The sequence below is a fragment of the Pholis gunnellus genome (assembly GCF_910591455.1).
Source record: "Pholis gunnellus genome assembly, chromosome: 6".
In the NCBI taxonomy this organism is placed as follows: domain Eukaryota; kingdom Metazoa; phylum Chordata; class Actinopteri; order Perciformes; family Pholidae; genus Pholis; species Pholis gunnellus.
The window spans coordinates 20,764,221-20,786,729 of record NC_136532.1 but is presented as its reverse complement, the minus strand read 5'-3'; the positions used below and the strand labels follow the sequence as shown (position 1 = coordinate 20,786,729).

General features: G+C 42.2%; 1 protein-coding gene across 1 annotated transcript in view; it reads left to right on the top strand.

Annotated features, from left to right (window-relative positions):
• The window catches only part of LOC306697409 (breakpoint cluster region protein), a 29,607-nt gene extending 7,462 nt beyond the window's left edge, over nt 1-22,145 (top strand). The window contains exons 3-24 of the mRNA XM_079161300.1: nt 6,413-6,594; nt 8,224-8,328; nt 9,423-9,608; nt 10,621-10,728; nt 10,941-11,001; nt 11,107-11,159; nt 11,261-11,401; nt 13,734-13,855; nt 14,204-14,369; nt 14,607-14,726; nt 14,916-14,991; nt 15,097-15,201; nt 15,312-15,386; nt 15,814-15,911; nt 16,145-16,276; nt 18,556-18,615; nt 18,768-18,877; nt 19,179-19,318; nt 19,442-19,576; nt 19,690-19,795; nt 20,504-20,663; nt 20,745-22,145. Of these exons, the coding sequence (XP_079017426.1) occupies nt 6,413-6,594; nt 8,224-8,328; nt 9,423-9,608; nt 10,621-10,728; nt 10,941-11,001; nt 11,107-11,159; nt 11,261-11,401; nt 13,734-13,855; nt 14,204-14,369; nt 14,607-14,726; nt 14,916-14,991; nt 15,097-15,201; nt 15,312-15,386; nt 15,814-15,911; nt 16,145-16,276; nt 18,556-18,615; nt 18,768-18,877; nt 19,179-19,318; nt 19,442-19,576; nt 19,690-19,795; nt 20,504-20,663; nt 20,745-20,834 (2,531 nt within the window). The 3' untranslated portion in view covers nt 20,835-22,145. The remainder of the gene's footprint in view (nt 1-6,412; nt 6,595-8,223; nt 8,329-9,422; nt 9,609-10,620; nt 10,729-10,940; nt 11,002-11,106; nt 11,160-11,260; nt 11,402-13,733; nt 13,856-14,203; nt 14,370-14,606; nt 14,727-14,915; nt 14,992-15,096; nt 15,202-15,311; nt 15,387-15,813; nt 15,912-16,144; nt 16,277-18,555; nt 18,616-18,767; nt 18,878-19,178; nt 19,319-19,441; nt 19,577-19,689; nt 19,796-20,503; nt 20,664-20,744) is intronic.
• The last annotated feature ends 364 nt before the right edge of the window (nt 22,146-22,509 follow it).

Below are 22,509 nucleotides of genomic sequence, written 5' to 3'. Positions count from 1 at the left end.
GACATGCAAATGAATATTTCATCATACCTGGAGGTCACTGTGCATTTATCATTTCATGTGTCTGATTCAATCTCTTAACTGTGTTCATCATCTGCTTCTAATAAGCAATGTCAGCAGTTGTGGTCACAGTAAAAAGCAAACTTAAGGCTATGTGACTGGCCAGACTCCAGGATAATTTATAGGTTTTTATTAAACAAGTAAGATCAGACTAATTCCTGAATTTAGAAAAAAGATCTACTGTAACATATTAGTAATGTTGTTATTTCCTCTGTGTCAATGAAGCTAATCTTCTTATAGCCAATGTGCTCCGTTGTCTGTTTATTTTCACAGACTGGAACGATTATTGGGGCTTTTGATTCTCTCTGTTATGCAGCACATTACAAGCAGTCGTCTGACCACCCTGAGCTATTTCAACTCGCGCTGATTAGTAGGTGTGCTGCTCTCGGCGGCCCAGTTCTGACCTACACTGCTCAATGACTGGCACTAATTTTAGGCTGCCCTACAACAGATCAGAGACGAGTGCTGGTGGGCCTCAGTGCCTCCACCAGCCCTGCGGTTTAAAGGGCCTCCCGATGCAGCAGACACTTCAGACGGCCCAGGATGTGATGATGATGTGTCGGCTCACATTTTTTTTATAGTTTGCCAAAGCGCACAGCATTTTGCCGCAACAGATGCCCCAAAGGTTAGAGGAACGTTCTGCCATTTATACATGTCAAAGTCAATTTACCAGTCGCAGGGAGAACTACACAGCCCGTGTTTAATGTCTTCTGGGGCTCTGGAGGAGCTTTGTCAGGTCTTAGCAAACGACTCAAGTGACATCATGTGAGTTATCGCGGATTTGGATTGAGGACTACAAATGTTTTGCCATGCTCTCGGCATGGCTCTAATGATGGTAATGTCAGTTTGTTGGTTGGACCGTCCACCACTTTGGTCCAGACTGCAATATCTCAACAGCTATTGCATGAATTGCCACGATGTTTAATATAGACATTCACGGTCCCCTGAGGATGACTCCTTTCTCCTCTAGTCCCACCCGGAAGATGAGGTTTTGAGTGAAATGTCTATTGGATCTTCATATATTAGTAAAGCTGTTTGATTAATCAAGTTCGTGGAAGCATTCATGTCCCCCTCAGGATGAATTGTAATAACTTTGGTGATCCTCTGACTTCACATCTAACACCATCATCAGGTCAACATTTGTCTTTTATCGAGCTCTTTGGTTTCTGACCAAATTCCTGCAAAACGAACGACATTCCCATCATCCTCATCTGTGTTTTGTGTTAAACGCTAACAAGCAAATGTTAGCATGCTAACCCGGTAAACTAAGATGATGAACATGGTAAATATACCTCTTAAACATCCGCATGTTAGCATTGTCATTGTGAACATGTTAGCACGCTAACATTAGCAATTAGTACAGACTCACAGAGCAGCTAACATACTGAAAGCTGATCTACAAACAGCATTATAGGTAATGTTGGGCCCAGCAGCTTGACCCAATATATATCTTTGCCTCTGCTACATCAATTCTGATTTTGATTTATTGTTGTAATCTGTCCCTTTAAAGTCTTTATGGAAGTTCAGAAGTTTATGGAATTCCTTATCAACATAATGGCTCACATATTCAAATAAAACAAATAAAAATCACGTGACGATGACAGGATTTGAGTGCTACTGTGTAGATCAGTGACATTATCAGCAGTTGTAGATGCTTTGTAATCTGGAGACCTGAATGTCACCAAAGATTCACGTTGAAGTGCAATACAGCTACATCTATACAGATTGTTCTACTAGTCACGAAGTGAGGAAAACTGGCCGGGGCTCACTATGTCCAGAGTCTGAAGAGCCATCACCCTTTAGCCCGTTTCCCTCTATTTGCTCCCAAATGCCACCTCTGTTTCCCCAGTGACCACACAGTCTGCAGGAGAATCCATTTTCTGGAGCCATAAAGTGGTGCTAAGCTTTTAACAACATCTCACATTGGCATCTTCTGCTGTTTTTTTTTCCAAAGGTGCAACCTTTCTCTCCAGATCTATACAAACCATTCGAGAGGTGACAGAAAGGCTGTCCTTCATTGTCACTTTAGAATTATAGATGTTTAAATCTCATTTCCAGCTGTTTGTGAGCTGGATCGATCAACACATTTGCTATGTGGTGTTTATTTCTGGGAGCTTGTGATCAGAATTTTGTCCATCAGCTGACTGATCTTTATGTGGACGGTCAATACGTTCACAGTGGGGAACAATAAGTGGGCCCTTGAGCTATTTAAACACACTGATGGGCACCACCGTGCCCATTCCCGGTGGTGAAATGGGGATTTATGGATGCTGCTATTCTTGTTCCAGCTCTTTCTGGGACAAATCAATAGACACTCTTTGCTCTTTGATTTTTTTATTTTTGGGAATTGCTGTCAGAATGTATTCCCATCAGTCGAGTTGATATTTCATCCGTTGTACTTTTAAAAGATGAGTTAAATGGAGGTCCGGATTGGATCCAAAAGCCTGTTTCCCACTTTTGGTTGTTTTCAATAGCAAACTTGTTCTTCCCCATATTTTAATGTCCATGCCACGTGATGATGTCAATCATTTTGAAAACAAACACAAGCTTTCAGTCTCAACGTAACAACAGAAGTGTTGGTAAATGCGTCACAAGGGAAAGTTCCCTCTTCTTTTGATACTGTCTGTTGGTCTCGTGTAGTGAAACACGACCACATGATTATTTCTCTGATCGTGAGTCTCTGATGCTGTGACTCCGTCTCAGCTGCACATCTGTCTCTCTCTGCCTCTCTGCCTGTTTATCGTAGTTCATCTCTATGGATTAGGATTAGCGCTTTGAATGCATCTTTGCTTTGTCATCAATAGAACGTCCAACATGTCCCCAGTATCAAACTGCTGTGTGGTTTTTCTCATGAACAACCTGGCTGTTATTTGGAGGAAGGAAAGGTGATTCATGATGATTGGTGATTGTCCAGAAAGGGGGCTGGAAAATCAGGAGCCAGTTGTTTGGCCGAGTCCTTATGTATCCTTGAGTTCTGTTTGTAGCTGGGGTGTTCGGTGTGGGAAAGAAAAAGGCATTTTGTAAAAAGAGGATAAAAGGTGATTCCAACCGTAATCTCTTTCTTTGTGATGATTTGCAGTAATCTGACATCTATGAAACCATGACTTGTGGGAATACGGTGAAATTAAATTCTTGAAAAACACAGAATTAGCGAGTTCGGAGACAGTCCAAAACAAAATCGGCTTCTCTCTGATCCACGGCTCCACGCAGCTCACAAGCGCAGCTGTTGAGCTCAGCAATCTTATGTAATGTCATTAGAATGTATTTATTACAGCTCTATTGCACAGTTGAAACCATTTTAAGCTGCAGCTCGTTGTGTGGGTGTGACAGGGAGGACACACTGTAGAACAGCTCATGTGTGATACTTGGTAAATGGTCACTTATGAGTTACTGCAGAGTGGAAACCAAAAAATCATTAACAACATGGTCTCTTCACTGTGACTTCTGATGCACCGCCTCTAGTATCAACACTGTGTTATTGAGCATTATTTACACTCGTAGACTGACAGAATAAGTGAGCTAATGGAGGACTGACTGTATAATAAAGCCTCACACATCAGCCAATTCCAGTTTACAACAGATATTTCTGTATCAGCGTATGTGTTGGTCGATAAATAATAAGACATTGTGCGAGTTATTATATTAAAAAAGGCATTTCTGATTGTTGTTCAATCTGTTTACAAGGTCTACCATCGAGGATACCAAGGTCCTGTCCTCTGTAATATTCCTTTGAATATGGGGGATTTAACAATAGAGTTTACATTGTAAAATTTCAAACATATTACACATGTTGATTCTTATGTGTTTTAAACAAAACCTTCAAATTTCGCTGCATTTTGGAGGCAAAAAAAGCAACCGTAATAAATTAGTATTCTCCGCTTCGCTGCAGCCCTCAACCTGCAGTCAGAGCTCCTGCTGGAGGTGGAGAGACCTGCGCCCGGCACCAGCTGTATTGCTGGGCCCGCTTAAGGGAAGAGAGGCACGGGAGAACCAGAACCAGGACAGAGTGGAGTAGACTGTCAGACCCTGCTACAGTAAAATGAGAAGTTTTCTAAAAGGAATCTGGTGATCGGAAACACGACCGCTTTTACCGCCAAAATCAACACAAAATGAAAGTTCCTCATAGTAGCTTTAACGGTTAAAGTAATAAATAAAATGTGCCTTTTATATTTTTAAAGGCTCTAATATTATAACAGAGTTTAGTAGAAGGTCACTATATATGGTAGAATTTATTTTAGTTCAGTTCATAAAACATGAACTGCATTTTTATATGTTTGAGTCTTATTTTTCATGCATCAACTTTAACATATTTGTATTTGTGTTATTTACAGTTGTTGTTCCACATCAGCACCCTGTGGGTAGATCTCTTAAACGTGTTTGAGGTTTTAAAAGAGCAGTCTACACTTCGGGTTATTTGTTCAGCTCTTGTTAATAAGGTCACAAATTCTTTCACTATCAGGACAAACAAAGGACCTGAAAACAGGTTACACAGAGACGAGCATGGAGAAGAAAAATCAGGCATAAAGAATTGGTTCTTACATAAAAACAGACTTGTAAAAGGCATCAAAGTTAGCAGGAATGTAAATATAATATGATAGCCGTGACCGGTAGCTGAACGAGTGTGTCAGGAGTGGGAGTGGGAGCTGTTTGTGAAAAAATGACCTTGTGCAGAAAGCCTGTTTCCGCTCTGAAGCAGATGAATTGCTGAATTTTCCGGGCAGACCTGCCTGGACACTTCCTCAGTCGCGGCCCTTGTGATCGCCAGAACATCGGCGCTCACTGAGGCTCTATTGTGACTTCCACTTTCTCACACTTGGCACTCTCAAAACGAGCCCTGTGCGTTTAAAAATGTTCCCACAAAAGACACAAATGGCTCCGTGTCTAAGACTTAAGAACAGGTTTGTAAATCCTCCTCTTAACTTATTCTTGTTTAGTAGTGTTTTTCCAAACTCGGACTATTGTTTTTTTTTTTCCTGGAAGGAGATAGTTTGTGTGTCCGAGGCCGCTGCCTGAGAGAGGATGTGTTATTCATCCAGTGCCGGGGCTGATGTATAATCTCACTGGAACACAGAGTGGCCTTTCACATGGACTTCCCCTGTGCTCTGAAGCTGTTTGTCCTGCAGTAGTCCCTTCCTCATGCACTCAATAGAGCCCTCTGCCTCTCTGCTGGGCCCAGTGTGTTTGTTTGAGTCCTCTGTCATGGCCTCTGTGGATGTCACCCTGTCAGTTCGCCTGTCTTTTCAGGCCTCTCCAGGGTGACTGGGCTTTATCCTCCCCCGGTTTCCGGAATCCTCTCCATCCTGTTTTCAAGCCGAGGGGACAAGTTTTTTGTAGCCTCTTCTTAACATACCTTACTGCACGTTGCCAGACATGGCTGTCTTATTCTTTTATTACTGCTGTTTGGAGAAGGCTATTCTGCATCTGTCACATCCTTAATGATGATAATGAAGATCGGTGCTGGTGAGTCAGGGGTGGCTGACAGTAATTACAAGTTACAAAGCCTGTTGATCTCCAGGGTGTCCTAAAAAGTCTGAAATCACAGGGATAACATGTATTTCTGTCTTGTCTCCGGCACATACTCCCTGTCAGCTCGGTCAGCTCCCACAATGAAAATCTTTTCTGCCCATTTTTCTTATTTTTTCGGAAGCTGTGAGGCCTCATTGACTTGTCGACCCACAACGTGAATATTATACCAGGTTACGGCAGCGCCTTGCAGATTCTCTCTGATCCTGAAGGAGACACGCTGCACAACAAGGCTGACATGAGCAGAGCACGTGCGTTTCCCAGGCTTATCCAGTCGCCTGGCACGAGCCCTCGGTGGCTGGCACAGGCTGTGTGGTAGATCTGTGTTTGGTCACAGGTTTATGAAGGTTAAAAGAGGATTAGATATGAAGACAAATGGTGGTAAAATAAAATGCACGCTGCTTGGTGTTTATTGTCAACTGATGATACTGGTTAGACACGTGCTTTTTTCAATCTCTCTTTATTTTGACGCTTTGTTTACAGGGGGCTGGACAAAATAACAGCAACAACAATTTAATGTGATTCAGTCATGGACGGATTAACAAAATGAACTGTTGACTCCTTGTTCCTTTCGCTCTTGGTGGCTTGCACATGTACATGATGTCAACTGAAATGATGAAGCTATTAACACTAAATGTCAGTATATTTCAATCGGTTCTTAAATAGCTTTAATAGCCACCAGCTACTCTAATCTCTATTGGCATGGTATTGGAATACCAACTGAAAATGATGTTTCAGTTTGCTGCATTTCCCATGATGTTTGTCCGTGTTTACTACACGGCTTAACAGTTTAATGACACCCCATGTGACCATTGTCCTTTGTTTCTCACAGAGGCTCCCTACAATGAGACCCCTCCATCATATGGCTATGACCTGGAGCACTCAGAGGAGCACCAGCCTCACCACGACCCTCTATCCTTCACCGGATCCCCGTCCTCCTCGCCACGACTGCGCTCCAAGAGCCGGAGCAGCCGGGACACCCAGTCCTCCGGCTCCCTGGAGTCCACGCTGTCGGTAATGTTACTGGGTCAACTCCCACCAACTTGTCACAGCTCGCAGTGCTGCTCCTCCATCTCTCTGTTCCCCTGCTGCTGCTGCTGCTGCTGCTGCTGCTGCTGCACTGTCCTTCACTGTCCTCTCTCCACGCACCATTCACACTTGGAGCAGCGCTGGCTTCTCATTCAGTGATGAGAAGTTACCATTACGGTGCCTAAGATGGCTTCTTCCACTGTCTGTGTGTTGGTGTTAAAATACCAAATCCAACCCATCATTCCTCCTCAAAACAAAAGCAGATATTTTGTTAAAGCCAACAAGTTCATTTCAGGTCAAGTTCATTTTTATTTCTTGATGTAATTATTATTACTATAAGATATTTGTAACCTCTGTCGTCTGTCTTAATGCTAAGTGTTTCACTTGAGTTACGGCATTTCCTATAAACCTCATTCTTCTTGTTGAGAAGAGGATATTGTTTCCACTTATTCTGCTCCTGTGTAGTGTTGCTGCATGTGCATGAAAGTACAGGAGATACTCAAATACCCCATTCTGTATTTGTGTTAGTTTACTTTACACAAACAAACCACTAGATCTCCTGCAAAATCTGACAAGAGGCCAGTAATGTCGCCATGTACAGCCTGCCAGTCTCCTTACCACTTGTTATGATTGTTAAAGTTTAGTTTACACAAATCTTTGAAAATCATTACTAATAAAGTAATGCCAGTTCTACTGTTTGTAGTTGCCAAAATCAATCACTTTTCAAGAATCTGACACGTGACTAGAGATTTCCTGACCAAGTCAATCATGCGCAAAGCAGAGCAAATACAGCGTGACTTTAGTGATTTAGTATTACACTTCTTCAAATGACGACATAATTAGGCTTGTTTTTTTTGTACAGCTCAGCGTAGTGCTCTGTATAACAAGTCGACTGAACTTCATGTTTAAAATCAGTGAAGGACACATCATAAAACTACAGAAGAATTGCCCTTCAGCCAGGCATTAAGTCGGCTGAGGCGTCCAGAGGCCGACAGTGAACTCCACAGTTGACAGTACAGCTCCCAGATGTGAGTGCTTGAAACAGGGATACAGGATAAACACCATACATGCTCAGCAAACATACTGTGGGCGAACAGATGTTTAAAAGTGACGCAGCTCCCTTCCCCCTCTGCTCTGTTCCTGTCCTATCGGTGGTATTCTTATCCTCTGTTGTGTACTCTTGGTGATCTTCAAAGCCTAAATCATGGGGGGGCGGGGGGGGGGGGCTTAGACAGCATGCAGTGTTTTAAAAAAAACTAGCTAATATAATGGCTTACTGACATGATATCCAGGATGACTGATGGCTTTGACCTGTTTGGAGTAACAACTCCCGGACTAGAAACACATTTGTCTTCCTTAAGATGCTAGGAGTCTCTGGTGCAGGCCTCTTGGAATGTAAAACTCCTACAGAGTTTAATCAAATCTGGTCCGTCCGTAATCCCACAACAACAATATCTGCAGCCAGGGGTTTGCAGAGGTGTGTGGGTAGTTTATTAAAGATCAAACCCATTAACGTTATCATATCTTCATCATGACTCTTTTTTTTTTTGTTGGGGAGTGTCTTCTCTTCATATTTGAAAATAGTTTTCTGTTTCCACCATGCTTGTATATCAGGTGGAGTTGGACCAGGAGAAGGGGCTGGAGATGAGAAAGTGGGTTCTGTCTGGAATCCTGGCCAGTGAGGAGACTTATCTCAGCCACCTGGAGGCCCTGCTGATAGTATGTGAAGCTTATAGCACACACACACACACACACACACACACACACACACACACACACACACACACAAACACACAATAATTTCATGAGATTGTATATTATTGAAATTTGCTTGCAGCATAAAAAAAGGTGGTGATATAGCTAGCATCTTTAATTGTGTTTTTCTTTAAATGCTTGAGTGTTTTCTTTTGAAAGAAGAAATAACACATCATCCTCTTACAAAATGTAATTCACAAGTGATAAAACAAACCTTTTGCTCAGTTTAATACACCAAGGGGATTTGCAGCCACAGCGTGGGTCTGGTAGATGTAGCTTGTTAGCTAACGTTAGTGGCAAACCTTATGTAGACGTTACTGTATATCTGACATTACCGAGTCAGTTAGTGAAACTATCTAACTTTTGAATGAACATGTTCTTCCTCTTGCAAATAAACAGATAAAAACACACCCTGTCTTGCTCAATCCAATACCCTAAGGCTACAACACTAATGTTGGCTAATATTATCACACTTTTTATAGGTACAATAAAGTTAACGCTATTGCTGATTAACTGACATTACTGAGTCAGTTTTGTGAACTATCTAACTTTTGAAATAACACGGTCTTCCTCTTACAAATGAAAATAATCTTTATAACTAATAAAAACACACCCTTGCTCAAGTTCGTAAACAATAGCTTATGTTAGCTAACGTTAGCTAATGTATTAAACCTTTTTATGGGTACAGTCGCGTTAACGCTATTGCTGTGTAACTGACATTATTGAGTCACTGTGTCAGTTTGTGGACTATCTAACTTTTGAAGAAGAAAGAAGAAATAACACATATGTCATCTTACAAAAATAAAGGGGAATTAATTAGTAGTAAAACACACCTTTGTTCTAGTTTAACACACTAAAGCTGAAGCCTTGGTCTGGTAAGACGTAGCTTATGTTAGCTAACGTTAGATAATGTTTGCAAACCTTTGCTAGATATTTCTGTTTAACGGACATTACTGAGTCAGTTATTAAAACTATCTAACTTTAGACAGAACAAATAACACATTCTTCGTCTAATGAATTTCTAATACCATTATAATTGCGTCTTATAATTTATCCAGCCCATGAAGCCTCTGAGGGCTGCAGCCACAACATCCCAACCAATGCTGACCATCCAGCAGATAGAGACCATCTTCTTCAAAGTGACAGAGCTTCATGAGATCCACAAGGACTTCTATGATGCTCTGCTGCCCCGAGTCCAGGAGTGGGGCCACCAGCAGTGTGTGGGCGACCTCTTCCAGAAACTGGTATGGTGATACTATATTGGTTAGCTTCAGTAGGACAACCAAGGGAACAAATATACTTGAATAAGTGTGTCAACACAAGCGTGCCAAGTAATCATTGACGGTGGAAATCCATTTATATTGTGTAAATTATGTTAACACACAATATAGTCAACAATTCCTCTGAAAAATGACAAATATCATTTAAGATGTATTATGGTTGAAGGAAAACATGTTATGACAAAGTTTTAGAGCCAAAGCAACAAGAACCTGTTTTTCCACTTCTTTTGACCTAACTTGAAAGCAGCAGAGAATTGTTAGCAAATAGAGTAAACAAGGAAGTCTGAGAGCAGTGGCAAACAAAGTATCTGATGGGCTGATATGAGTGAAATGTTGCGATAGTTGTTTGATTGCAGTATGAGTGCGTAGTTACCACACAAAGTTAACTACAGTACGGCAATCAGTTCAGCTGATTTACACCCTCCTTCGGATCAAATAACATGAAACCTCACAGCATCAAATTGTATGTTGGATTTTGATCAAACAGACCACCATTCGTCTAGTCAGTAACTTTCAGAAAGTAATTATAGCACGCTTTAAATGTCAGGCCTTGATCATTAATGATAGTTAAAAGAGGGGAGACTTTCAGGGGGGAAAGGTGGGAGTCTTTGGCTGTTAGTAATGCTCTGTGGACCTTGCAGTGCACATGTGAGTAGACTGACTGGAGTCATCCCCCGGCCAGATAAAAGCCTCGCTTCACCACATTATAGGCAGTAAAGGAAAGAAAAAACATTCTATAGGAGGTCGCTGAATATGAGCTTCCTCAGTGTTTGCTGTTGGATAAGAAAAACATTTATACATGTGAGAAAACATTGAATCACACTCATTTGCGTTAATTCCTCCTGTAATACTGTTCAACTCATGCCTGAGCACACAGCATACAGTGACACTGCTAAGTACCCAGTGGCAGTCACATACTTAAATCTACCTCCTCTATTCAGGATGAATCTAATCTGTGCTCTTTTGTGCCCTGTAGGCGAGCCAGCTCGGCGTGTACAGGGCCTTTGTGGATAACTACAAGGTTGCTGTGGAGACGGCGGACAAATGCTGCCAGGCGAACGCTCAGTTTGCAGAGATATCCGAGGTATGTAATCACGCTACGCGCAGCAGGCGCGTATTTGATGTTGCACAGCTGCCCCGAGACAAGCGATGACAGGGCGGTTTTCAGCCGTCCTCACTGTGTAAAAGCCACGGCGCTCTTAACAGTGGCGCTGATTGTTTTAATTGCGCTGTGGGGCAGTGATTTAATGAGGGTATTTCTTCTCACCGTTCCCTCTGGTGTTATCTTCCTGCCAGAATCTCAAGGTCAAAAGCACAAAGGACTGCAAAGACCAGGCGGCTAAAAGTTCCCTGGAAAGTGAGTACTGATTGAAATGAATGGCCAGCCGCCACATTAATCAATATTGCTATAAGTAGTTGAGCTGTGACTGGGCCTGTTGAGCTGACTCTGCCTCCTCCACAGCTCTTCTCTACAAACCTGTGGACAGAGTGACGCGCAGCACACTCGTTCTGCATGTAAGTCCATCTGCCAAACGCAAATCTGGAGCAACATCTTGTCTGCCTGAAGAGAGTTTGGGGGATTGAATTTGTCTTGATTTTTTTTTTTTCTATTCTAGGACCTCCTGAAGCACACGCCCTCCAGCCACCCGGACTATCCGCTGCTACTGGACGCCCTGCGCATCTCTCAGAACTTCCTGTCCAGTATCAATGAAGAGATCACCCCACGTCGACAGTCCATGACAGTTAAGAAGGGAGAGGTCAGTATGGAGTATGGAGAACCTTCATCGTCTCAGGGTTATGCTAATGATGCTTGAGTAGAGAAGGACAGATTAAGAGGTACAACTTGTTCCCTTAGTGGAGCACTTGTTCCCTTTGCCAAGGACAAAGTCAGTGGTTTATATGTTGTGGTGGCACAGTGACGAAGACTGGCACGACAAAATAGACTCTCTGGGCCGCTCCTGCTTTTACTGTATATGGTTTTATATTTGTCCAGTATATGCTTCATTAACTCACACAGGCGCAATATTATTTTGTAGTACATCATTTAGGAGAATCTAGCTTGCTTTCTAACCTTTTGCACAAATATTCAATATGCTAAATAATTAAAAACTCTAAACTAAACAGGACTAGGAGTCCACGGTCATGCTAGTGGCTCTGTGAGTCTGTACTTAGGTACGTTGGTGCTTTGAGCTAAATGCGGACGTCTCTATGCTAACATGCTCACTGTGACAATGCTAACATGCTGATGTTTAGATGAAAAGTTAATGGCAATCCATCCAATAGCTGTTGAGGTATTTCAGTCTTGACTAAAGTGGTGGACCAACTGACAGACTGCCATTGTGATCCATAGAGAACATGCTGCTAGTGTGGCTGTAATTCAAAAGGGAAATGAGCTACATTTTATGAGATAATTAGTTAATAAAGTTATTGATTGACAGACCACTTGATTATATTCATTTAAGGTTTACATTTTGTCCCAAAGTGAATAATGTAGAGTATTTTAGGACACTTTCACTGACTTGATTTTACTCACTGAAACAGCAGTATTGTGGAATTTAGGATCATATCTTGCCCCCGCAATTTCTGTCGTGTCTTGTCTGAACCGGATTGTGAGTCAGGTTGTTGCTGACTCATCTCGGCGTGTCTGCTTTAGTTGTGAAGGAAGTCAACGATAGAGGAAGCTCGTGACAAAGCCCTGCAAACACTGGAGGCAAGGGGTCTCCGTGTCGCTAACCAGGAAAACCTGTCGATTCCTCCCATCCTTCCCTGCCGCAGTGTTAACTCTGCTTCCCCGAAATGACCTGCAGCACTCCTTATCAACCTAAATGTCTCACCAGCCTTCTGCACTGGGTGTGTACCGATTAGGCGGGCTTCCTGACCCGTTTACCCGCCCCACACACCAGGGCTCTGATTCAGATGACCTGAATAAGAACTTCCTCTGTTTTTTTTTCTGGGAACTGGCCCGGCCCACCTGGGTGGGATATGAAATCAAAGAAAGTTCTTGGGAAAATTCTGTGTATAGTCGAGGAAGTCTGAAGTCCCACAAGGAGATTGAACGATAACAAGCCAGCACATGACAGTTCAGTCACCAGCTGGAAATACGAGTTGTTCGGAATCAGCTGTCGACTAACTTTTGCACCCGTTGCTAATGTTTTGCACCATAATTTCCCTGACCATTTAAACTCATGAGTTTGTTTAGTTCCACTTCTTGTACATGCCTCGCTGCACAACATGTCATTATGGTGCACAATATAAACAGAAGCAGATTCCAGTGCCAGGAGGGCATGAGCACTGTGCAGTTACAGCTCTTGTTTTTCCATTGGATTATTGACTGTTTGCGGTTGTGTCTGTGCCACAACATAATAAGCGGATGTCCTCTTCTCTTTGAAACCAGGACAGTGCTTAACATGTTTTGAGGGGCTTCCCAACGGGCCTGTAACCAGCGTGTGTCCCGAAAACAGAATAGGAAAGACATGCTGCAGTGGTTTCCTTGTTTTTGTGGAACTGTGGTTGGTGTGGGATGGTGAAGTCTCACATGGGCAGTGTCATTGTAAACCGCAGCCTCAGCCTTTTGACCTCTAAGGCTGAGGCTGCTGCAGGAAGAGCTCATGTCGTCACGTTTCTACCGTGGGCTGGACGGACCGCTGAGGATGCTGCTGCTGGTCGAAGAAACATGCTGCACACACTTTGTGCCTTGTTTTGGACACGTCGCAAATGATTTATTGTTTTCGGTTATTGTGTTTACTTCCGCCATGAGGTTTGGTAGCATTCATCCGACAGCACATTAATGTGTACAGTAATTATAATCGCGTACAAGCATCAGCACAAAGTCATCGTTTGTGAACCCCAAATTAAAGCAGTTTGAACTGAGCATCAATATAAACCTTACATTAGATACTGTACTGTCAGCAGTTCTTAGTATTGCAGCTTTTGGTGCAGTAGAATAGTTTTTGAAAGCACCCTAATTCTCACTCACAGTTTCATTATTTAAAAATGCTGAATAATTTAGATTATTGGGGGTGTATTTCAGACAAATGAGAGTTCCATACTATGAGTGTAATGACGTGATTTCTCTTTTCCTGTTGGTAGAACCGTCAGTTGCTGAGGGATCGCTTCATGGTGGAGCTGGTGGAAGGTTCCAGGAAACTCCGTCACGTCTTCCTCTTCACCGACCTGCTGCTCTGCACCAAGCTGAAGAAACAGGCTGCAGGGTGAGTCTGGGTCGGCGTCCAGCCCGAGGTTTGGTGACCTGGAAGATCCACTGGTTCAAAATGCCTGTTGGGGAATGATAGTCACTCCTGCCCATACAGACATTGAACTTGTTAAAAGTAAATTCTGCTTTGCTGGAAATAGAACAGTTTCATTGTGACCAACCGGCGGTTGCAGTTGGAGATGAAAGTTGTAATTTCGCCAACAGTTTTCAAGCTTGTGGTTATTTGTACTGTTGGTTTCACGCTGCTTAAAAACACGTTCTGGTGAAAGAGCAGGGCAACATGACAATTACTGGGTCAGAAGGAAAAAAGATGACGTCGTTAAACACACATTTTGTGCTCCAACAGAAAAGGGCAACAGTACGACTGTAAGTGGTACGTCCCACTGGCTGACCTGACTTTCCAGACCATTGAGGACTGTGAGTCCACCCCCATCCCGCTGGTCCAGGATGAGGAGATCGACGCCTTGAAGATCAAAATCTCCCAGATCAAGAACGAGATCCAAAGAGAGAAGGTGAGGATACACAGATATTAAACACACCTACAGAAACTCAAGCCTCAGAAATACAAGGAGATATGTAGTTTATGATACATTGGTTGATATCACTTGAAGTAACTGTAGAAACACAACAACAATGACAGCTTTGTAGACAAAAATATGGAAGTTGTTAGCACATGAGGAGGAAGTTGTTAGCACATGTCTAGACAGCATGTCCTGCCTCACAGTCAACCTGGTGCTGTTAATCTGTAGAGAACCACCAAAGGACCCAAGGTGATCGAGCGACTGAGGAAGAAGCTATCGGAACAGGAGTCTCTGCTGCTTCTCATGTCGCCCAACATGGCGTTCAGAGTGGCCAACCGAAACGGCAAGGTGAGTCAGGAGTCCTAAAGAAGGTTCCCTATATCAAAGATTCATGCTAAATATCATTGTGAATATCTTGTACTGTCAATAAACAACTTCTTAACATGGTTTCTGCTGCCCTCTGCTGTTAACAAGCGTGCCACTACAGCAATGAGAGTGCAATAAAATACAAACTATCATGCCTTTTCTTTCTTTCAGGGTTTCACGTTTCTCATCTCTTCTGACTATGAACGGGCCGAGTGGAGGGAGATCGTTCGCGAGCAGCAGAAGAAGTGTGAGTTAACCTGCCACTTTCTACAAGAGACATCAGAGTATTGTCATAACGGCTGTAATGTCATATTGTGTGTGGCTTGCATTCACCTTGACTGTGTTCCTGCAGGCTTTAAAAGCTTCTCTCTGACCTCTCTGGAGCTGCAGATGCTCACTAACTCGTGTGTGAAACTGCAGACTGTTCACACGATTCCAATGACCATGAATAAAGAAGGTAAGGTTCACAGTGCATTGTACTTTTTAGGGTTAAATACATATTTTAATATACCTACAGTTTTTATAATTCTTTCTTAACCTGCGTGATCTGAACGGCACACTCCGCAGATGATGAATCTTCTGGTCTGTACGGCTTCCTGAATGTCATCGTCCACTCTGCGTCCGGGCTGAAACACAGCTTAAGTAAGTTGGTTATTCTCCTGTTTTTGACAAGGAGCCATCTCACTGATAATTCTAGAGGTTGCATGCAGTCTCATCATCCTCTGTGTCATCTGTTGTACACCCCCCCCCCCCCCCCCCCCTCTCTCTCTGCGGCTGTCAGCTGGGTGGACAGCTGCATTGGGAACAAGTGGGATTAGTCAGGAACACTGTGTACAAGCAGACTCAAATATGTCTCAAACCACTGCCGGCTCAAACTTTTTAAAGGGTAGTCAGGTAATAATCAGTGGCATGTTTCAATAAGAGGGGGTTCCACTCTTCTTTGCTGTGTCTTCAGGTACAGAGACAGTAACTGTAATGACACCAGACAGAGAGCAGATTGATGTGAGTCTTCAGTTTTTAGTTTCATTTTGATTCAAACGTTCAAACTGCTTCTGCTTGCGCCCACTAGACCTTTACTGCTCTCTGGAGGTGGATTCCTTTGGCTACTTTGTCAACAAAGCCAAAACACGTGTGTACAGAGACTCTACAGAGCCCAACTGGAACGAGGTGAGAGTGCATATCGGAGCGGAGAAAGCTACTGAGTGAGATCCACCTTCAGTATCCACTGCTGTGTGCCTTTAAGGCCGTGTGTCCCTGATACATAACTGTTTGAAAATCAAACATTTCAGTTTTGGATGCTCAGGAAAAACTGTTCGGTGGATGGAATAAAAGCACATTGTTGTGCACTGGGCTGAAACCTAGAGTAACATGTTTTTGCTCTGTGTGTGTGTGTGTGCAAGGAGTTTGAGATTGAACTGGAGGGCTCTCAAACTCTGAGGCTGCTCTGCTATGAGAAGTGCTGCAACAAAACCAGGCAGAGCAAAGAGGATGGAGAGATCGCAGACAAGATCATGGCCAAAGGACAAATAAAGGTACGGACAAATGTGCTTGTGTTTTTGGGGAAGTGCCTGAGAGGACCAGATGGGTATAAGTTACCACACTTCTCTTAGAAGTGACCACTTCTAGATTTCTAAGGTCCAAACCAATATCAATAACTGAGAGTTAAAAAATACTATGAACATATTCATTTTTAACAGCAGAACATAAACAAACAAAATCGATATTTACGGACTTAGTAAGAACCCAAATCTATACAGTTTCACTCACATTTATAGGAAAAACAATCATTGCCTATGTGGAGTGAACTTGCTCACTCTATTGATTCTAGTACCTCCACAGTGGCATCTTATTTGCACTGCTGACAACAGCAGCTTTTTTTTGGGGCTAATCCTGCCCTGGGAGGCCCTTTGCTGATGAAAAATAAGTGAGCCAGTAAGTCACTTCAGCTTGACCCCTGTTCGGGTGTTGTGACAGAGGGCGGATTAGTCTTGGGTTGACCAAATGTAGCCGTCGGCACGGCTCCAGAGTATGACAGAGAGACAGAGACAGAGCGCTCTTTGATCAGCCAGTGAAGGGATTTCCCTGCTGGACAGTTCGGTCAAAACTCCGTCGAGTCTCAGCCAGATACTTGACATGTTATTCAGGAGCCAACAGCCTGGAGAAAGGACACCTGTCGGCTATTTAAATCACTTTCAGGGCCCGTGGTGTCATGTTGGCCTTTCTTCTTGCTTTGTTGGTGTCGACATCAATGGTATGGAGACAAAACTTCACAATATTACACAAGAACAACTACATTATTTGAATTTTGAGGGTGTATAACCTCATATGCACAAAAACATGACACACACACATATAAATATAGTAACACAATAAAAAAAGGGAAAAAGACAATAAAAAATATTTAGAAAATGAAAATAAAAAGAATATATATTTATATGTATAATATAAAACTATTTGATACAAAATATATATATATACCTTTTAACAAATAATACTGATTAACCTGTATGACCATTTTTAGCATTTCATATCCATGAGAATCACATTGTATTAGCTGAGGCAGGACATTAAGACCATTATTGTCCAGAGAGGAACCTGTTAGGCTACCTGGGATGCTATATTATCAGCCTGCACTGCTCACAGCGGCAGGCGTGAGCATGTTGGTAATGAGCGTAGGAGGGGATTCTCAGGAGTTAATCCCCCAAATCCATCAGGGAAGTACAACAACACACAGGCAAGCGTGGACGGCAGGCTGCGTGGCTTTGTTCCTCTCTGGCTCCCAGTGGAACGAAAAGGATTTGGAGTTTAACACTACCAAGACGTGAAGATGACGGAAAGTTTTGTGAAGATTCAGCTGGTCTGCATCGAAGAGGATCATCCAAATTCTTCAAGGCAATGTGATCAGGTGCTGGTTGTTCAGGGAACACGGACCTGCTGCTCTTGTTAGTGACGTGGATTAGAAACTAGTGCTGTCTGTGGAACAGCGCTGGTGTCTTTGTTTGTTTGCCGTTAGTCAGTGACCGTAACATTTTAGAGTTTTAGAGTTGCTCATGCCAGAAAGAATGAGTGACAGTAATCCTAAAGAGGAGGAGAGTGTGGATCAGGTCAGCAGTGGTCTAGAGGAAGAGGGAGACACGGCTGAAAGGAAATCCCCGGGTACGGGGGCCCGTCTGTGGGGCCGAGTCCGCAGCAGTCTGATCAGACCAAAGGTAAAGATATGGAAAGTGAGCTGTGGACAAACCTACATGGGAAGTTGTTGTAAACGAAGCCTCAGGAACCGACATTTATGGACAAACTTGTTTTTGCGTTCTCTCATTTTCTGGTGATATTTTAATATTATTTTATTATTATTTAAGCTGCACACTGTTGTTTTTCTGTGTTCAATTCATCACTTTTGTAGCCTGTGATTCTTTTTTTTAAATTCTTTTTTATAAAAAAGTATTACATAAGAAAATAGATTTTCACTGAACAAAGGATTAACTGAATGAGATTTGATGGTTTCTTGGTTGAAAGAACATCTGCCATCTTGGACCGGCACAGTGCTTAGCAGCAGGACATGATGTTATTGCATTACTCATGCCTGATCACTGTAAATACATGCGATCAGATTGGTATTAGTCAGATGACTAAAATAGATCCATGACACCACCTGGCCATATGGAGTTTATGTTCATGTGGGGCTGAGTGAAGTCATTGAGCAGGTAGTACTCATATCACCTGGCACAGTATTTCCTGTTTTTTATTTCTGAAGAGAATCTGAATATGAATAATTAAATGTGAAGTAAAACTTGATTTCTTTTCTTTTTTTCAGCTGGATCCTCAGACGTTGCAAAATAAAGACTGGCAGAGGGCAGTCATCCCCATGAATGGGGTAAGTGTTTTTTAGCAACCCAGTAAAAAGAGGAAAGTTGAGTGAAAGCTAAACTATGACATTTAGCATCTGATTCTCCATTTTTGCACCACTTCCTACACAACTTGCTGCCATAGTTTTTCCGAAATGACCGGTTTCCTCGCTTGTTTCAGATCGAAGTGAAGCTTTCGATGAAGTTCACCAGCAGAGAGTTCAGTTTAAAGCGAATGCCTTCACGGAAACAGTCCGGCGTCTTTGGAGTGAAGATCAACGTCGTAACTAAGTGAGTTGATGATATGTGTGTGTGTGTGTGTGTTTGTGTCGTCCCCATATTCCCATTTTTTATATCTTATGCAACTCATAACTCCTGAGTCAACATATATGTGCTCCTTTTTACAATATATTTAGTTCTTTTTAGAATCTTGATTTGTCCATGTATTAAAATAAAAACAGTCTTTTGAGAAGCACTAGTACTCACTATACTCTGACATGGTACTTATTTCAGCCATGCTCTCTTGTGTTTACAACATTCACATGATGTGTCTTGTTTAAAACTTGTTTCTGTGTGACTACGTCCTCACCAGGCGAGAGCGCTCCAAGGTTCCCCTCATTGTGAGACAGTGTGTGGAGGAGATTGAGCGACGAGGGATGGACGAGGTGGGAATCTACAGAGTGTCTGGAGTCGCAACTGACATCCAGGCACTGAAGGCTGCCTTCGACTCCAGTGAGCTCAGTTTGATTTCTTGTCAAGCTCTGCGGAACTGACTCATACTCTCGTTTAGAAGTGTTTTTCAAAGACCACCGTGCAGCTTGTATTTAGTGACTGTTGTGTCATCTGCCCCCGCAGACAACAGAGACGTGTCTGTCATGATGAGGGAGATGGACGTGAACGCCATCGCTGGAACACTGAAGCTGTATTTCCGCGAGCTTCCGGAGCCTCTTTTCACTGACGACATGTACCCCAACTTTGCTGGAGGCATCGGTCAGTCCCCACTTCTTCATTTTGGCCCAATTTTATGGCGATGAGGAAGGCGTCAATGCAGTTGCGAGTTGTGAATACCAGCATATTTATTTTGTGTGCTTTTCTCCTTGCAGCTCTCTCTGACTGTGTGGCCAAGGAGAGCTGCATGCTCAACCTGCTGCTGTCTCTACCGGAGCCCAATCTGGTGACCTTCCTCTTCGTGCTCGACCACCTTAAAAGGTAAAAGACCTCACAAATATTACATTAGGTAGCTATTAGTTATCAGTGTGTATGTATGTTGCCACCACCTTTAGAAAAAGTTGCTTATTTTTGTCAGAATTTTACATTGTGATGAGAGGAGAAACAAGTATGTTATATAGTTGATATCGTGTTCAGCAGTGATGAAATAAATACGCACGTTTGGATCTTATTATTATTATTATTATTATTATATATTATTAATTGTACGAAGGCCCTGAGAGGCAAGTTTTTCCAGCATACTTTTTCTAAATTACGTCTTTAAATTTTCATCCGTGAAAACAGGTTAAAAACAAAAAGTTTTGGCATTTTAAGTGTTTGTTCTTGTAATACTTATTTCGGGCCCCGAGAGGCTGAAGTGCAACACTATCCTGCATGTTCTAATGTTCTCATCTGTTTATATGACGGAAAACAAATTAGGAACTGTGAAAAATGTATTTGGGCAAACCCTCTTTCACGTCTTCCTAAGTCATAAAAACAGAAGAAAAAACAATAAAGATCAGATATAGATAATAAATCATCAGATTGTTCTCACTTGCTTCTCAAAGCTTCCATATTCTTGCATTAAAGCAAGTCTGTGTAACTTTTAAAAGATTAAACAAAACATTATTACTGTTAGAATTCACACTTGCCAAAGCCTGAGTTAGTCTGATAGTCAGTTCACAAGTTTTTTTTCCTTTCCTCTTACAGGGTGACTGAAAATGAGAGCATCAACAAGATGTCTTTGCACAATCTGGCCACAGTCTTCGGCCCCACTTTGCTGCGGCCCTCAGAAAAGGACAGCAAAATCTCAAACAGCTCGCAGCCCATCTCCATGAACGACAGCTGGTCCCTAGAGGTCATGTCTCAGGTAAAACCGGCGTGAGGATATTGATAAGTGAGACGGGGGACATTTGGACCGCGGGTCTGATCACCTTTTCTGTGTCCGCAGGTGCAAGTCCTTCTCTACTTCCTTCAGCTGGAGAGCATCCCTACCCCTGACAGCAAACGTCAAAGCCTTCTCTTCTCCACTGAAGTATAACGGGAACATTATGTCTGTAAATGTTCGGTTCAGGGGCAGAATGAGCTGGACGCTGCTGAGCAGCCACGGCTGGCTGGTTTACCCTGAGGATGCTTATTTTAGCCACTAGGTGGAACCATCAACACAAACTAGAAACGGCCACCATGACCAAAGCCATGTCTTTTGGAGATGTGCATTCTGTTTCCCTACAAGCTTGCCTGCTGTGTCAGTAAAAGACAACCCTACATGATGTATGTACACTATATACATCATTCCTTTTTTAATTTAATTTAAATTTCAAGAGGCGTTATTTACTGTACTTAGATTATTTTCCACTGGTCTGTTCTGTCACTGTGCACATTAGCTCCATCTTCACAGAGGGAGATTTCTGCTGTCGTTAGATATTGTAAGATGTATTTCTGTGGATGGATGAATGAATGGTCGGACGAATGGACAGATATTTTTGCGTTTTTTTTTCCCCTGGAAATGTTTGACCTGGTTGAAAGCTCACCCGTGCCAATATTTCCCTGCTGATGGCCAATAGAACATTTCAGTTATGTTTACACACACACACTCTTCATTTTGTACAGAATTTTGAGACTGAAAACTGTAGTTAACACACAGCAACATGCAGGCATGTTGACCAAAGCATTTAAAGCGTGGTGGGATCTGTGCTGTACTATTTGTATAGCGACTGTATTCAGTTCACAGGTTCTTCCTGTGGTGCCCAAACCAACTTTTATGTAGATATAAGTGATTTTTTTTTTGGAAGTGGTACAGATAAGTAACAACAAATTATTCTAGGAAAAGGTGAGGCCTGATCTATGGAATGTATTCTGTGCTGAGTATCATTTTAATTTCACAGTTGTCTTTTGTCCATATTTCCATATGTTTTGTGTCCACGTTGTTGTTGTTTTTTTCTGATTTGATTTATTCTGTTGATGTATTATGTGTTGCTTCCTGCATTCCTTGTCTGTAGTCTACCTATATAGGACAAAACCACACTGCTGTAGAAATGAGAGCACCGGGAGATTATCTCAAATACCAAAGTAGGACCCTTGAAGCACAGTGATTCACTCATCTCCACGTCTCCTGGCTTATTAATAGGTTTATCATCCACATACCTGGTATTACTTACTGAAAATACACTGTATTCTTGCATTCATATTTTTTTTTTCCAAATCACTACAAGTATTCAAACACTTGTTAGCACAAACTATAACCCTAAAGGCTTGTGATTTAAGTAAAATAAGCAATAAACTGTTAGAGATTCGTAGGATGAGACTGGTGGGTCTTGTGTGTATGATGTATGTAAATAAAAACTTGGCAACATTATTCTTGCAATGTCTACTTTCTTAGCATGAGATAAAAAAACATACTCTTAAAGTTTTACCTCTTTTATGAATATATTTATGCACTGTTGGTATAGTGTGGATTCTACCTGAGATGTCATGCAAGTCGTTCAGTGTGGGACGATAGAGGACAGTGATGAGCCTGTAAATTAAAAACACATTTACTGTGTCTGGGCTTTGGTGCTTATGTGCCATGTCTTAATCTAGTCTTTTCCAATAATGTAATGGTAAATTAAAGGTAAGTATACTTTCAAACTGTTCTCATTAAACAACCACCAAAACAAAAATAAAGTTTTTTACAAAAAAAATGATTTATGCATATTTCCATATAGCTTAATAGTCTC